The sequence below is a fragment of the Eriocheir sinensis genome, chromosome 3 (genome assembly GCF_024679095.1).
Source record: "Eriocheir sinensis breed Jianghai 21 chromosome 3, ASM2467909v1, whole genome shotgun sequence".
NCBI lineage: Eukaryota > Metazoa > Arthropoda > Malacostraca > Decapoda > Varunidae > Eriocheir > Eriocheir sinensis.
Genome location: NC_066511.1, coordinates 11190297 through 11206177, shown reverse-complemented (window position 1 = coordinate 11206177; position 15881 = coordinate 11190297). Strand labels below are relative to the sequence as shown.

Genomic DNA, 15881 nt, shown 5'->3' with positions numbered 1-15881 from the left:
GGGAGGTAAAGACGCGGAGGAGGAGGGAGAGGAAGAAGAGGAGTGGAAAGGTGAGGGATAGGTGGTCGAAGGCTGAGAAGGGGAAGAGGAGAAAGGGAGAGTGAGAGGGGGGAGGCTGAGGTGTGGGATGGACAAGGAGGCGGAAGACGAGGAGAAGGAGGAGGAGGGGGAGGAAGAGGGGGGAAGGAAAGGTGAGGGATAGGTGAGCGAGGGCTGGGAAGGGGGGAGGGGGAAGGGAGGGTGAGAGGGAGGAGGCGGAGGTGCGGGAGGGAGGAGGCGGAAGTGCGGGAGGGACGGACGAGGAGGACGAGGAGGAGGAAGAGGGAGAGGAGGAGGAGGAGGAGGGGTGGGAAGGGGGGAGAGGGAAGACGGAAGAGGAGGAGGACGAGGAGGGGGAGGAGGAGGAAGAGGAGGAGGAGGAGGAATACAAAGGAATATATAGGAAGAACAGACACCAGAAGACCTGGCGGTCTATGGGAAGGGTGTTTGTCTACTACCGCTACTACTAGTAATCTACATGTGGTAGGACAGGATGGAATAGATGAAGGCTCCTCCCCACCCACCTCTCCCTCCGGCAACGTGCCGGCAGGAAATAGTTAGAAGAGAACATGTGCCTTTAAGGAAGAAAGGGACATGGAAATTTTACAGTAGAGAGAGAAATAAGAGGAAATTACTACCCTTAACTTACACTACTGGTGACCTAAGCTGTGGGGAAAATTATTAACAAAGTCCTCAGGTTGTAGCCTGAAACATGTGAAAAAGGATCAGTAAAATCTTATATCCCTGAAGTACTTATCCAATGAAGCCTTGAAGCTATTGATACTCTGTGCGATATTTACTGACGCTGGGAGTCTATTCCAGTGATCAACGACTCTATTATTGAAATAACTTCTGCGCCCCAATGTGTTACATCTGTTTCCCTTTAACTTCATACCGTTGCTGCGTGTTATTGTGTCGGGGTCTCTCTGAAATAGACTATGTGGGTTAATAATGTTTTCGAATCTATCAACGATTTTGAACACCGATTAAGTCCCCTCTTACCCTTCGCTTTTTTAACCCTTTCATTGCTAAACGCTTGCAGCAGGCGTTAGGCGTATTTGCTGGTGGCGCTAAACGCCCGCTGCGACCTCCACCCTCACTCAAATCTCCCGCGTATGAGTGTTCCAACACTAATTCTCACAACACAGGATTGCCAATTGAGTGGATTCTTCACTAAATTTGGTGGAAAATCATATCAGCCCAGCGCGACAAATCTACGGACGAGTAACTGGTGGATGTTCTTGCCCAATATAGCGGCATTTTTGCATAGCTTCACCTATCACTGACTGATTCTTTGACCAAATAGTCGTAAATATTGCAGTTGGCAATGCTCCCTTGCCAGAATCTGAAGAAAAAATGTCCGCAGTTCTCTCAATATGGCTGATCATCACGCACGCACCGACGTAAGTGTTAACATTCAACACTCCCTGAACATGCATGTACATTCGCAAGAGAGGCATACATAACCGACTTCTATAGATCTGGACCTCCTCTTTCCAATGGTGGTTTTGGTTTTTAGCTGTGATGAATAGTTTTTGAGAGATTAAAAGAGACCCCCAATTGGGCTGCCCGACTGCGCCTGAGGAGATAGTCGCGTCCACACTGCGCGCAAGGAAAGGGTTAAGGAAAACATATCTAATCGCTTTAAACGCTCGTCATACGGAAAGTAACTCAGCGCTGGAATTTGTTTTGTTGCTCGTCGCTGTATCTTTTCTGGCAAAACTTGATCTTTGATATAATTCGGTGACCAGAACTGAACAACGTATTCTAGGTGTGGTCTTATAAATGCTGAATATAATCTCTTCATAAGTTCGGGTGACTTATAATCAAAGTTTCTTGAGATTAATCCTAACATCATATTGGCTTTCTTACTCGCCGCAGAACACTGATCGCTCATTTTAAGAGTGTTACTGATAATGACACCAAGATCTTTTTCTTGTTTTACTTCGCTGAGCTCATGTCCTTGAATCTGATTTAAAGTTATAGTTCTTTTCACCTATGTGCATTACTTTGCATTTATCTACGTTGAAACACATTCGCCATTTTTCGCTCTAGTCGGCAAGTCTTATAATATCTGATCTGATTGAATATCCTCGCAATTTTTACTGTTCGTTACCGTACTTCCTAATTTGGTGTCGTCGACGAATTTGGCTACTTTTGACAGGATATCAGTCTCTAAATCGTTCACGTAAATTATGAATAGTGTTGGCCCGAGAACCGATCCTTGGGGCACGCCACTGGTTACGGGTTGCCAATCGGATGCTTCAAGATTAAGAACTACACGCTGTTCTCTGTCTGTGAGCCAGTCATGAATCCACGCGCACAGATGGTCACTTATACCGTGGGAACACAGTTTTGAAATAAGCCTAACGTGGGGAACTTTATCAAATGCTTTCTGAAAGTCTAGGTAAATTACGTCATATGGGGCTCGGGCGTCCCAACTTGAATAAACGTCGTTGAAACATGGAAACATGGACTAGCAGGCAGCAGAAAGCCTGTTGGCTCATTACTAGGCTGCCTGCGTTCAGTCACCAAATCAATCAGTGGCTTGCAGGGAAGGAAGGGCGAGGATTAAAGCACTTTGTGGTACTCTTCTGGGAAATCATTTCCGATGCAGCGATGCAGCAAAAGTGGCGATCAATGCGTTTGTGAAGGAGTTGATGGTCTTCAGCTATCACTTCGGAGGGGAAGCAGCTTAAGTAAACAACAACTCTATTCGAGAGAAATAACCTGCCGATGTCGGTATGCACGGCTCGGCTTGTGATTTTTGTTTTTGTTGTTTCTTCTTTTGGTTTGTTTTGTAAGAGTTTGAGTTTGGAGTGACGTTTGTTGCTGTTCAGGTACTTAAAGACTTGTATCATCTTCTCCCTCGCAGGCTTCTTTCCAACGGGAAGAGGTTGAGTCGCTCGAGTCGCTCTTTCATAGGGTCGTCCTCAGTGAGAGTATCATCTCGTGCGCGGCGCTACCTCTCAAGTAATTCAATGCATTTCCTGTAATTAGGAGACCAGAATTGCTGTATGTATTTGGGCCTTACAGGCGAATTGTGTGTAGGATAATAACAACACCGGCGGTTTGTTTCGGTCCTCGATATGAACCCAACCTATGATGTGTTTTCTTCACAGGCGGACTTGCAGCGTTTCTTATTTGTTTTAAGTCACTGCTGATGGTGACCCTCTGACTCTCTGCGCAACATGTCCTGATGGTTCCACCACATGTGGTATGTGGTTGTTGTTTCTGGATCCATATGCATGCATTTACATTTACATTTGGCAGTGATCTGCCGTTTTCACTATTTTCACCGAGATCTGCTGTCTGGTCCTGTCTCTGATACTGGTCAGTATTTGTGAGTGGCTTTCACCCCCACCAGTTGTTGTACTTGATTGATATCAAGAAAGGTTTTAGATCGTTCTAGTCGTCGATGAATTATGGTCCAGTAAGTAACCCCCCCAGCACTCCACTTGTGGACCTCCACTTGTGAAGGGGTCTTGGTCTGCTTTGTCCGTTGTGCTGCCAGCTCGTTGTTTTCTTCATCCTGTCCAGTCAGATTGCTAATCCCAGCGGGCCGAATCCTGCCGACTGGAGTTGATTTTGTTGAGGTTTGTGCAGTGTGACTTCCCTCTATATAAGGTCTCTTGGTCTAGATTTATCCGTTTTATGCTGATATGTTTATTATGATCATTAGATGCATGATTGAAGATAGATACAGTGGTCCGAGCATCTTGTTTTATGTTGTTGTTGTTCTGAACCCAAAGCATATTGTTCTGATGATGACGAGTTTGTCTCTGATGATCTCAGGTCATTTTGTCCGCTGGTCTGTAGTTTGATTTTTCTCCTTTGCTTCCCTTTGTAGATTTTCTTTTTTTCTGTTTTTGGCAGACCTTTTTGTTTCCCTTTGTGGTGAAAGATTTATTGTTGGACAGATTGATGATGGTGGTTTTTTGCTGCTTTGTTTGCTTGTTGGGTGGTTGTGAAGGGTCGTCGGTCCGGGTCAGGAGTTCCGAGATTGTTCGTGTTTTGTTTGTCATCCTGTTCTTCGGACCTGTTTCCTGATTGTTGTGACTTCCATTTCCCTGTAGGCCTCGGTGGCGATTCGGAACACTCGACGTCATTATTCACGAGGTGTAACACAGACTGGAGGATTCGACTTCATTTTATTTACCAAATTTCGTGTTAGTACCCGTGTTAGCACGTCACTTCGTCATTTTTTTCCGATACTTTTTTGGTCTTCTTTTACTCTCATCTTTTTCGCTGACTTTTGCTTTGATTTGCTTTTGCGCTTCGCGCTTACGCTGGTTCATGAGTGCGTTTGCTTTTCTGAATCTGCAAGCGTGTTGCTGTGCGCCTCATCAGTTGTGCTTTCTTTGGTGCTGTTGCATGATTTCTTCGCGTTTTCTGGAGAGTCATCTTTCCCGTAATTTTGGATCAGACATGGGTGGCATGTGGCTTTATTTCTTTTGTTTCATCTTTTGTTCCTGTTTTCTCTCTTAAAGGGATGGAGTTTGTTCCAGAGGAGTTTCCACGGTTGTAGCCATTCCATGGCCTCCGGACAGAGAAGGTTGTCACGTTCCAAATTGAGTCTGTTAGCTTTGTAGTCTTAGGGTTTGTTCGTTTGTTTGTGAGTTGGTTTCTTGTTCTGATCTGGTGATGGTCTGGTCTTGGTCGATCTTTCCATGGAGACGTGGATGGTCGCATCCAGCTTTTTGCACCATTCACGAGATCTGACAAGATCCGATATGTCACGAGCTTCAAAGGTTTATGTGATTTCTGAGTAAGATTTCGGGGATACAAAACCAATAAGATCTGTTACCTCCTGATCTTACCAGTATGAATGCCAGTCAAGTCCCGCGCTCAGTTCGTCACCCCGATAATGACCGATGGACTGTTTGTTCTCCCTGGATCACGGTTCAGGTTGCTGTTCAGGTGTCCGCTGTCCGTTTCTGATTCTTTGTTGGTTTGTAGTTCTTGCTATTTTGTATTCAACAGTTCTTCGTAGTCTTGTTTTGCTGTGCTTGTTGAGTTCAATTGGTATCTTGTACTTGCAGGGTTCCTCCTCCCTCTTGGTTACACCTCGTTACAGAAGTATTTCTCTCCTTGTAGCTCGTATCCTTTCTTTGGTCTTTCGTTTAGAAGTGGTTAGAGTATGAGAATTCCTCTGGATTATGGTCAGAGGTGGCAACTTTCGTTTCGATGGTGCAGGCAAGTGAATGTTCCCGTTTCCGTAACGTAGGCGCGTAACTCATCCTGTTTGGGTATTAAGTGGGACGCGTTGTGCGTGAGTGCTGTAGTCCCCCCTTCCTGGTAAAGTGCGTTGGGGCACAGTGGTCTGTTGTCGCGGGTTTGACTGGTTGGCTGTTTTGGTTACTTCTATGGCTGGCTTCCTTTAGTTTATGGTACTTTGGTGCCTGTTGGGCGGCCTCAAGTGGAAGGTTTAGTACTCTCGTTCAGTCAGCTCGTCAGACGGAGTGAGTGAGTTGCATTGGAAGCAAAGTTCAGCGTCTGAAAAGAAACGGCGTCAAAGAAATGAGTTCACATCGCTGTTGATGAAACTTCCTCGTCCTGACAGCTCGGCGTGACAGGGTTTGTTGATGATTGATCCTGAGACAATGATGTGGCGAATGTTCTCCTGTTGCGGTTGATTCGGAATCATCCCGTGCGCGTACTCCTCCGTTGACGTTGTCGGAACGTCGTCGGTAGTAGTGCAGTAAAATTTCGCGCGTGCGCGTTGTTCTGCCGCTTGAGGCGTGCCGCTTCTCTAATGTCCTGTAGTGTGTGGTCCGAATAGGTCTGCGTCTTGCCTCTCTTTCCAGTTCTTGTCTTTTGGCACCAGGAACTCAGTAGCGTCTCCTGTGCTGTCCACCAGTGTCCAGTCAACTCAGTCAGTTGTTCTCTAGATCCGTTGTCACCTTGATGTTATTGTTGTTGTTGTTGTGGACAGGACCGTTTCTGTTCATGCCTGTACGCTGTAAGGAGGAAGAAGAGGAGGAGGAGGGGTGGTAAGTGGGGAGAGGGAAGAGGAGGAGGATGGGAGAGGCTGCTGTGTGGGAGGAGAAGAGAATACTAAAGATGGTGAGGGATGGGAGGAGGACGAGGAAGAGGAAGAGGAGGAGGCGGAGCCAGTCATTACTGCACTAAGTAATGCGTCTACCTAGGCGGCGAGAGTCGTAACCCTATTCTCTAACTCTATGATCCTCTGATCATCCTTCAGCGTCTTAACGCAGAACCTAAAAGAGTTCTTTGCCAGAAAGTTCTGCGGGGCCATGAGGAGGCCACACTCGGGACAACGCTTGAAGACAGACGGCATGGTGAAAATATGGGCGAGGTAAAGCGAAAAATTTGGGTGCGGCAAGACAATAACAACTTCGCAGTGCTGTCAGGTTGTCAGGTCACAGTCAGGTCGTCAGGTCAAATGCTCGCTATTTTCAACAGTTGTTCATTGACTGCAAAAATATATTATTACAATACGTAGGAAAAACTCTCGTAAACACGATAGTGTGATCAGAATGCAGATAAAGCTTCACATGTTGAAAACAGTTATTTATAGCAACATGTCACTCGCTGCAACCATCACGGCGCGCGCGACACGCTGCGTGATGGTTGGTGGTGGGGGAGGGTCATGGGCAAGATCGAAGTAAGTAAGGTCGACCGACGGGCGGCCCAAAATTCGTTCCATTCCGCGCATCCTCCCCTACCTATTCCTGACGTAACACAGGGTATAAAAACAGCAAAGCGAACAAGCAACTCCATCAATCACACTCACACCGCGGTGTTCTCCGCACGCTAGCCTTAAAACTATCTTGGACAGGAAACAATGTTTCCCAATTGTTTGTGAACAGATGGGAAACATTTTCCAAACAAAGTCTTTTGATTTGAACGGGCCTTTACATTACCACAGTCAGTCTTTTTCTCTGTCTCTCCCCTAGAATTCCTTCCTTGCCACACCCTACTCCTCTCCCTCCCCCAGAAATCCTGACTTGCTCTGCTCCGTCTTCCCTTTAATGCCTTTCTAATTTTCTATCCAGTTCATTTGTTGCTCTTCTACGCCTCTCAACCATGTTCAGTAGATGTCGCACTTGACCTTCTTCAACTATACATTTCCCAGCTTTCTGGATCGAGCTCCTTACTCTTTTCGGTATGTTTCTACTTGTCTGCTCTGTCCACTGCGATACTCATTCTCTCACCATTTATTTCTCTTCTATTGCACTTTTCTCTCCTTTCAACCTACATTGCAACAAACAGCCTTTTCTCTGTCCGGTATACAAGCCTCAGATGGTCCTCACCCTATCTTTCCCTCTTCTACAGCATCTTTTCCATTGTTCCCATCGCCAAAGTAACTACGTGTCTCTCCATCCTCACACTTCCTGTGTGTAATTGGGGATTTCAATTATAGGAACATAGAGTGGGATACTTTATCCGGAGACCAAGAGGCGCAGGATTTGTTAGATGTGATACAGGATAGTTTCCTTAAACAGTTAATTAATTAGAGCACCAACGAGGGAAGAAAATATTTTGGATTTGTTGTTAACTAATAGAGAGGACATAATAAGCAACATTGAGGTTGGGGATTCATTAGGTAACAGTGATAATAAGGAAATTAGATTTAATATTAAATGGGAGGAAAGAGTCAGCAGTAACAACACATTAATACCTGACTTCAGGAAGGCAGACTACGAAGGGTTAAGAAAACAGCTGCAAAGGCTTAGGGGAGTGAGATCAGAAGTAGGTCAGGACCCAGAGCGGGGAGGGGCGTTAATCTCTGGTGAGGTCACTAGTCAGGTCAGTAGCTTGGAGGGCGAGTACAATAGTCTGGTCAGGGAGATTAAACTAGGGCAGAAACAGTTTATACCTCACAGGGAAGTCAGGTCAAAAGGTAATTACCCGCGATGGATGACAGACAGGCTAAAAACTGAAATAGGAAGGAAAAGAGGACTATTATGTTAGAATCAAAAGGGGGGAAACTCACCTACGGGATAGTTACAACGATTTAGCTAGAACAGTAAAGAAGAACACACGTATGGCAAAACGTAATTATGAGATTAGAATTGCCAGGGAAGCAAAGACCAATCCAAAGGGCTTCTTTCAGCCTTATAAGACCAAGGTTAGGGATAAGATAGGGCCGCTTAAGTCAGGAGAATCACTGATTGATAGAGATGAGGAAATGAGCGAGGCGTTAAATAGATTTTTCTTAATTGTATTTACCAAAGAAAGATTAGATGATATACCTCAGGGAGAACAGATCTACAGGGGAGAAGAGGTAGAAGGATTAACCGACATCAACATAAGTAGGGAGCTCGTGATTAGACAGATAGATAGACTTAAAGTCACTAAGGCGCCAGGGCCAGATGAACTTTTCCCCAGGGTAATAAAGGAACGTAAAACTGAAATCAGTGGGCAGTTAACAGAAGTTTGTCTTTTTTCTTTTGCCTTAGCACATTTTGCATCAAACCAGTCCTTTTCTTCCTTTTTCTTTAGGTCTGTATTCTGGTACAAATTTCATAACTCCCGATTTATACGCCACCATGAAAATGTCATACTTTTCTTGCACTTCACTTGTTCTCTTAAACTCATCCTAGTCCAGCTCTCCATAGTATTTCCTGAGATTTTTGCGCGTCTGCCTTCCTATAGTTTAACCTGTTTCCTTTATATGATTCATCCCCTTCACTTCCTTCCTCCTCTGTTTCCATCTCTATTATCACGTGTACATTGTCACTCCCTCCCAGGGGGCATCCATACTCGAACTCATTCATCAAGTGCATTCCCTTTGTTAACACCAGGTACAGTCTCGCCGGTTCGTCTTCACTTCTGTGTGTGTGTGTGTGTGTGTGTGTGTGTGTGTGTGTGTGTAAAGGTATAGGTTGTTCAATACATTTCTAAAATTGTATCTCCTGAAGACAATAGTTTTCTTTAGCTCGTGGATATTTAGAAGCGGTGACTCGTACGTGTTCTCGTGCGCGAGGTAGCAAGGAGTTAAGGCGCCAACAGGAGACATGAAATCTATTAGCTACTTTATTACTTTCCGCTGTAGGGTACTGGATAGATGTAAAGCCCTGATTTAAATGTGTGATTGGTTGTGTTGATCATTAGTTATGTCACACCGGTCCGCTTGTCACATTTCGTAACGCCCTAATTTGTAATGCCCTGATTTGTGTTTGAATGCCAAGTGAATTATTGCGTTAGTTTAGGAAATAAATTTGTTGAAATGTTGCCAGTAGGTGCAGGCCTATCTAGATGAGTACCGCAGCGCACTCAACCACCCTGAGCTTTTTTTTCTCTCTTCCGAATAATTCTTCTCTCCATTGGACGTGCCAAACCCGGAGGACGGGTTTGTGTGCCCTTAACCTTAGTCCTCCCACATGTTTGCCGTGTGGCGTCCCTGCAAGGATGGGAGATGGGAGTCCTGGAGGTTGAGCTATGCCATAGTGGTGTGCTGCTGCTACCAACACACCTCTTTGGTCCCTTATTCCTGCCAAAAGTGGCGGCTTTCCTGGCTTGGAGATGTCAGTCGCGGTTAGTCCGCGTCTGCGTGACCATGAGCCATGTGACCCCCCACTATGTAAGGTGGTGGCGGCGTATACTCTTCTGCTACCACTGGGGCTGTTGTGCTTATAGGCCCAACGACCAGCCTCCTGTTGAAGGGCTCCGTGGTAGGTGGGGGAGTAGGAGAGTAAATTGTAAGAATATTTATATGGAATCCAATACTTTACAGGTATTGGATGGTATGGAGAGCACCCCTGCCCCTCCAATCACAACCACCCCCTTTCCCGAAGGACCACTAGGGTGGTGCAGACGAGGCACAAGTTCGTCAAGCCGGGCTCCGCATTAACCCCCGGCGGGCTGTCCGTGTGGGTTCCTTGAACATTGAGCCTCACGGAGGATCAGCAAGTACCTCATCTGTCAGCTGAGCTCAGGAGGTTGATAATGGAGAGACCAGGGAATGGAGAGATTAGCATTGGGGGTTATACCTACTACTGGTTTGGCCAGAGCAATGGTGCCCGTCTCATAGAAGGAGTTACAGCAATTTATAGACAACTCCAGTTTTCTGTTGTTGGGGTTACTCCGGTTGATGAGCATATGATGCGGGTGAGGTTGAATCACTCCATGGACTTCATATCTTATTTTGCAGTGCACGCCCCTATCGAGATGTGTAAACTTTATTATAGGAGAAAGATGTTTTCTGCCAAGCTCGACCTTATAATCGACCAGTGCTCTCCGCATGACACTTATTGTCTCGGGCGACTTTACATCATCTACTGGCATAGAGAGAGATGGGTACGAGTTATGTATTGGATCCTATGGCTTTGGCACTAGAAACGTCAACAGTTCCTTCCTTCTGAACTTTGCTGAGTCCAGAAGGCTGAGGATTGATGATTCCTGGTTCGAGAGACGCGAGCCTCGCTGCTGGACCTGATAGAGCAATGCTGGCCGTGTGGCAAAGGAAATCGATCACATCCTTGTTAGTACTCGCTGGAGGATCCTCCAGAAATGTAGAGTTTTTCGGAGTGCTGAGTTCTTTGCCACCGACAATAGACTTGTTGCAAACTGATGATACGTATCAGGTTCAAGAATACTTAAGATGCAACCCCCAAGGGTTTCACCTTGAGAAACAGAGATCGGGCGTGTGCTCAGGAGTATACAGTGGCAGTCTTTAAGCCCCTTTCACACTTGCGGGCAAGGCCCGCGTCTGCACTATAACGCGGACCCGCGTCAACTTACGACTTAAGGGGGGGGGGAAGATTGCTCCTTCTTGCAAGAGGGAGCACGGGCCCTTGCCAAAGGCGGCCGTAGCAGGAGACTGATGTTTTCTATGGAACCTTTCACACGCCGCGGACGTCGCCCGCGAGCGGACGAAATTCAATGTGGGCCCGCGTCGGCGCATAGCAGCAAAGAGTTGTGTCGATGTGTGTTTTCACACGGCACGAGCGATCCCCGCGGCCCGCGCATCTCTCCGAAGAAAACTAATTCAGTATCCTGGTTGATTTCAATGTGATTTGTTGTGCGTTCATTTTCCTGTTTCACTTTTTATCTTTAACTTTATTTATAGGAAGAATTTTGATGCTCTTCTCCCTCGTGTTTACTTCCTCATCTTCCCTCTCCTTTCTCTCCTTTTTCCCATTTTCTCTTTTCACTCTGCCATCTATCTTAATTTTTGGTCTTTCATTTTATTAATTGTATTCCTTTCTCTCCCTTCCTTCTCCAGCTCTATTTTTGTCTCTCCTTTCCTCCAGATGACCTTGCCTTCCCTGGCTTTCATTACACTTTTCTGTCTTTCTCCTGCCTGCATCCACCTTCGTGCGGGTGGCGGCCATTTTCACCCGCGCCGTCTGAAAGGACACGCGGGAAGGCCCGCGTCCGAGTTAGGCCCCTATCACACTTGCGGGCGAAGCCCGCGTCCGCGCTCATAACGCGGTATCCTTTCAGACGGAGCGGGTGATAACTGGCCGCCACCCGCACGAAGGTGGATGCAGGCAGGAGAAAGACAGGAAAGTGTAATGAAAGCCAGGGAAGGCAAGGTCATCTGGAGGAAAGGAGAAAGAAAAATAGAGCTGGAGAAGGAAGGGAGATAAAGGAATACAATTGATTAAATGAAAGACCAAAAATTAAGATAGATGGCAGAGTGAAAAGAGAAAATGGGAAAAAGGAGAAGGGAGAGGGAAGATAAACACGAGGGAGAAAAGCATCAAAATTCTTCCTATAAATAAAGTTAAAGATAAAAAGTGAAAAAGGAAAATGAACGCACAACAAATCTCATTGAAATCAACCAGGATACTGAATGAGTTTTCTTCGGAGAGATGCGCGGGCCGCGGGCGACCGGCATCGCCCGCGGCGTGTTAAAACACACATTGAACACTGTACCCTTTGCTGCTATGCGCGGACGCGAGCCCGCAGATGACCCAAGGGGGGCCCGGGTTGAATAGGCGCACCTAACATCACCAAATGTGGGGTACAAACTTGGCGGAGGGACTGTTTTTTAGACGCCATTAAAGGTATTGGGCTAAAGAGCAGCTCAGCCGGATATTTTGTTTTTATTTATTAATGATCCACGAGACATCCAAGAGTTAAATCAAAGTATGTGCTTATCTTTGTATTCATTCATAAACACACTGGTAATATTTCTGTGGAGTCTGATTCACTTATTAGAATGAAATTCTATTGTGATAAGGAGTCATAAATTTTGCGTCACTAGTAAAAATGAAACTAGTAATTTAAGTTTTGCCACCATGAAATATACACAAATAGATAAATATGAAATCTTGCGAAGTCACAATAAGTGACATCACCTGCTTTGCGCAGTAAAAGTATGCTATTTTAAGTATCTCATACCCGCAATATGGCAGGCTGCTGCGGCTACAGATTGCCAGATTGTCGTACTCAACCGCTTATATTTCCCGACTTCCTGCCCTAAAACTGTCTTCTGGGCTCCAATAACAAAACTGATTTATAGTTATCGTTAAAAGAGTAAGATCCTGATGTTTCTTGGCAATAGTTAGGCGTCAGAAACCGTTAAATACTATGCCCTGAGTACGACAATCTGGCAACGGTAGCTATACGTATTTTCATATTATTGTTCTGTTGTTTATTGAACGTTGTGTTCAAGAAAAAGAAGGTCAGTTTACGGTTTCACCCAACCAACGATTTTCTGACGTGGTTCATGTTTTTCTGGTGATAGATGTAGTGAATTGCACGATTTTGTACCTGATTTCCGTCGCAAATGTCTACTTTTCGAGTTATGCCTCTTTTCAAGTGTGTGTGTGTGTGTGTGTGTGTGTGTGTGTGTGTATAGACGAATGTACATATGTATGTACGGACATTGAGACATTACACACACACACACACACGACTTTGAACAATGCCTTTCATTTTTGGAAAACAAGTATGGGTACCATTATGACTGCTTATATATAATTAAATATTACTGGTAAGTTTTATATGTTCATATATGCATTTGTCCACACTACTTAAAACCACGCAGTAACCTTTTAAGTCCACTCCGCTGCTCCACATGGCATTAGACCTTATGTGCTGCCAAAGGCGGTGGCCGAGTGGATAGCGTGACGGCGCCGCGTTCACGACGACGCGAGTTCGATCCCGCTCGGTGCCACAAGCTGGGATTTTTCAGCCGCCGCCATCAACTCGGACTCTAGATTCTAGGATTAAAGATTAGCTCCGGGGGGCAGCATGAGCCAATGCAAGATGGCGCCACTATAAACACTTGCCTGCGCCACAACGGGCTGGGCCGACCATCAGGCCCTGATACGAAGGAAAGCCTACCGGCGCAACAGGCGAAGACGTTGAAAAAAAAGGCCATTTTGATTATATAAGAGAATAAAGTTGCCACAAAGTGATCAACCTCGTCCAACCAATAACACCAATAAGATAACCGGTTGGCTTACTCGAACCTCATCTTACGTCTCTAGAGTCTTCCTCTCCCTGCCCAATACTTGTACGGGACAAGTTACCTGAGGGTCACTCACACGTCCAACAGGCCAGGACCTGCCTAGTAACCCTGACACCAAAGCACTGTCCTCACACTGAAAGCTCGTGACTTTATATTTGATATTAACCCGCAGAGAACTATGTAGATCGACAGCACTATAGGTAACGTCAAGGTCTGAATAATTATGTACAGAGGTCTTTGGCTACGTTTGTATCTAGTAAGACAAGTGCTACCACAGTATTTTTCACGAACCTCATGCTTAAGTAAAGCCCACTGTCTACTTCACTATTATGTCATTGATTAGGGTAAGGTGGGGTAAGTTGCCCCCCTTAAGGGAGATTGCCTGTTGTAGCCACATTTTTTTGCAATAGAATTTTGAAAATAAATTATGTTGAAATCTTAGGCTAAGGCCTATTTATGGTATATATTATATCCACTCATTATGATTTTGACTTTATTATAATGACAATTAAAAAAAAATAATAAAGGGGGCTTCTTACCCCGCATGTGGGGTAGAACGCCCACTGGGTAGGCCTTTTACCCCACTCTGGCGTACAATAATAAAACTCGCAGAAACATAAGGAAAATATTTTTTCACATTATAAAAATATAAAATGTATTCCCTTTTTGAAAACTATACCCTATAAATCTCTCGATGTGAATTAAATATAGGAACACAGTCAAATTTGTGTCTCCTAATGAATAATGTACAACTAAACAATTAATTAATTTTCTAAAAGGTATCCCCTTCTTCTATACTAGTAATATTAGACTAGCTTCCCTTTTTTTATGAATCTTTGTAACAAAAGGAACATCTACTTTCATGAAAAAAATATATGAAACTAAATATTAAATTAATTTCAAAAAATATGTCCTTTCTGTTGAATATTGATATCTGAAACAGTTAAAAACACAAACTTCCTTATAGTCTCAAACTCAAAAGTGTTCACTTATGGATGCCTTTCAAAAACTTAGCCTATTTATAGCAATACTGTAATGCCTAATCAGATTCGCAGTTTTGACATGCATACAGATCTAGGCCTACTCCAGTTGCACATTATGCATGTGACCAATTTCTACAACCCCGCATTGGACCCATTTTTCTGAAGGTCTGTCATTAGCGAATGGTTCCCCACACACCAAACAAGGTCATTCATCCTCATCAGACGAAGCTGGAGATGGAGGTTTTTTCTTTGTTGCTGATAATGGGTGAGATGCTGATAATAAATGAGAGCTCTGAGATAATTACACAAGATAACCCCACATGTGGGGTAAAAGACTTCCCTGTGGGTAACTTACCCCAAAGCCACAGGGGGCCTCTTACCCAGGCAACTCATATATACGCAAAATGTCACCATCTTTCCTACAAGTAAGTAGGCAGAGTATAATCACATGCAATATGGTCTAGACATCTTAGAGCAAGTATCCATAGCCATCAGGCTAGCTCTACAGTTCTTTGTCGGTAATTAGATATCATTAAAATCACTGAAAACTTAAATAAATTAGTCAAAAATAAGAAATGTCCCCTTGTGGCCAGAGCAACTGCCCATTGTTTACTCCAGTAGTTCCTGTGAGCACAGAGTTGGCGTTGCCTACTTGATCATGTGACTGGTTGAGAAAAGAAAGAAAAAAAGACAAAACCAAGGGGGGGCCTTTCACCCCAGGGGGCATCTTACCCCACCTTACCCTAATTCACCGAAAGTATATGACAGCCGTGCCTTCACTGTATCTGTTTAACGATACACTACACGGCTACAGGTACTCCAAGAACAAAAATCTCAGTTACCGCACCGCTTTGCGTGACCATCTTTGTGCACCACCAGAGTGACACTGATTACAGAAGGCCGGCGGGCCGCGGGTGGAGGACTGCAGCAGCCTGCACTGCGGCCGGCAACCAAGAAGCTTAACAACGCGAAAGCAACCAGATAGCAACCGCCTGGCCAGAATTTGGTATCCAAAGGTTGCTAGCGCGGTGCTAAGTGCGTTAGCAACCGCCACCATTCAGTCCCCGCCATTCTCTTTGGATCGCGCCGAGCGGAGGTTGTTAGTTGGTTGCCTTGAGAGCGGGTTCGGACGTTGCTTAATTGCAACGGGAAAGCAACCGCAATGCAGTTGCTTTCCCCCGCTCTCAAGGCAACCAACTAACAACCTCCGCTCGGCGCGATGCAAAGAGAATGGCGGGGACTGGATGGTGGCAGTTGCTAACGCACTTAGCGCCACGCTAACAACCTGCTAACGCCCTCCTCCGCGGCTTTGGATATCAAATTCTTGCCAGGCGGTTGCTATCTGGTTGCTTGCGGCCTTTCGCGTTCTTAAGCTTCTTGGATGCCGGGCCCTGGGGGCCGGGGCCGGCCAATACATGTAAGCTACGCGATACGTACTTGATTCGAATAGGAACCAAGTACCAAAT

General features: G+C 45.4%; 1 protein-coding gene across 4 annotated transcripts in view; it reads right to left on the bottom strand.

The window, feature by feature from the left end:
• LOC127004982 (UDP-glycosyltransferase UGT5-like) overlaps window positions 1–15374 on the bottom strand; it is a 32679-nt gene extending 17305 nt beyond the window's left edge. The window contains exon 1 of one of the 4 annotated variants that reach the window (XM_050873391.1): window positions 15263–15374. Coding sequence is in view for 2 of the 4 variants with exons in the window: in XM_050873417.1 (XP_050729374.1) it covers window positions 15258–15278 (21 nt within the window). In the remaining 2 variants the exon portion in view is untranslated. Of the gene's footprint in view, window positions 1–15157 lie in introns of all 4 variants that reach the window. The other 3 variants (XM_050873417.1, XM_050873372.1, XM_050873383.1) reach the window with 3 other exon arrangements.
• Between the last annotated feature and the right edge of the window lie 507 nt (window positions 15375–15881).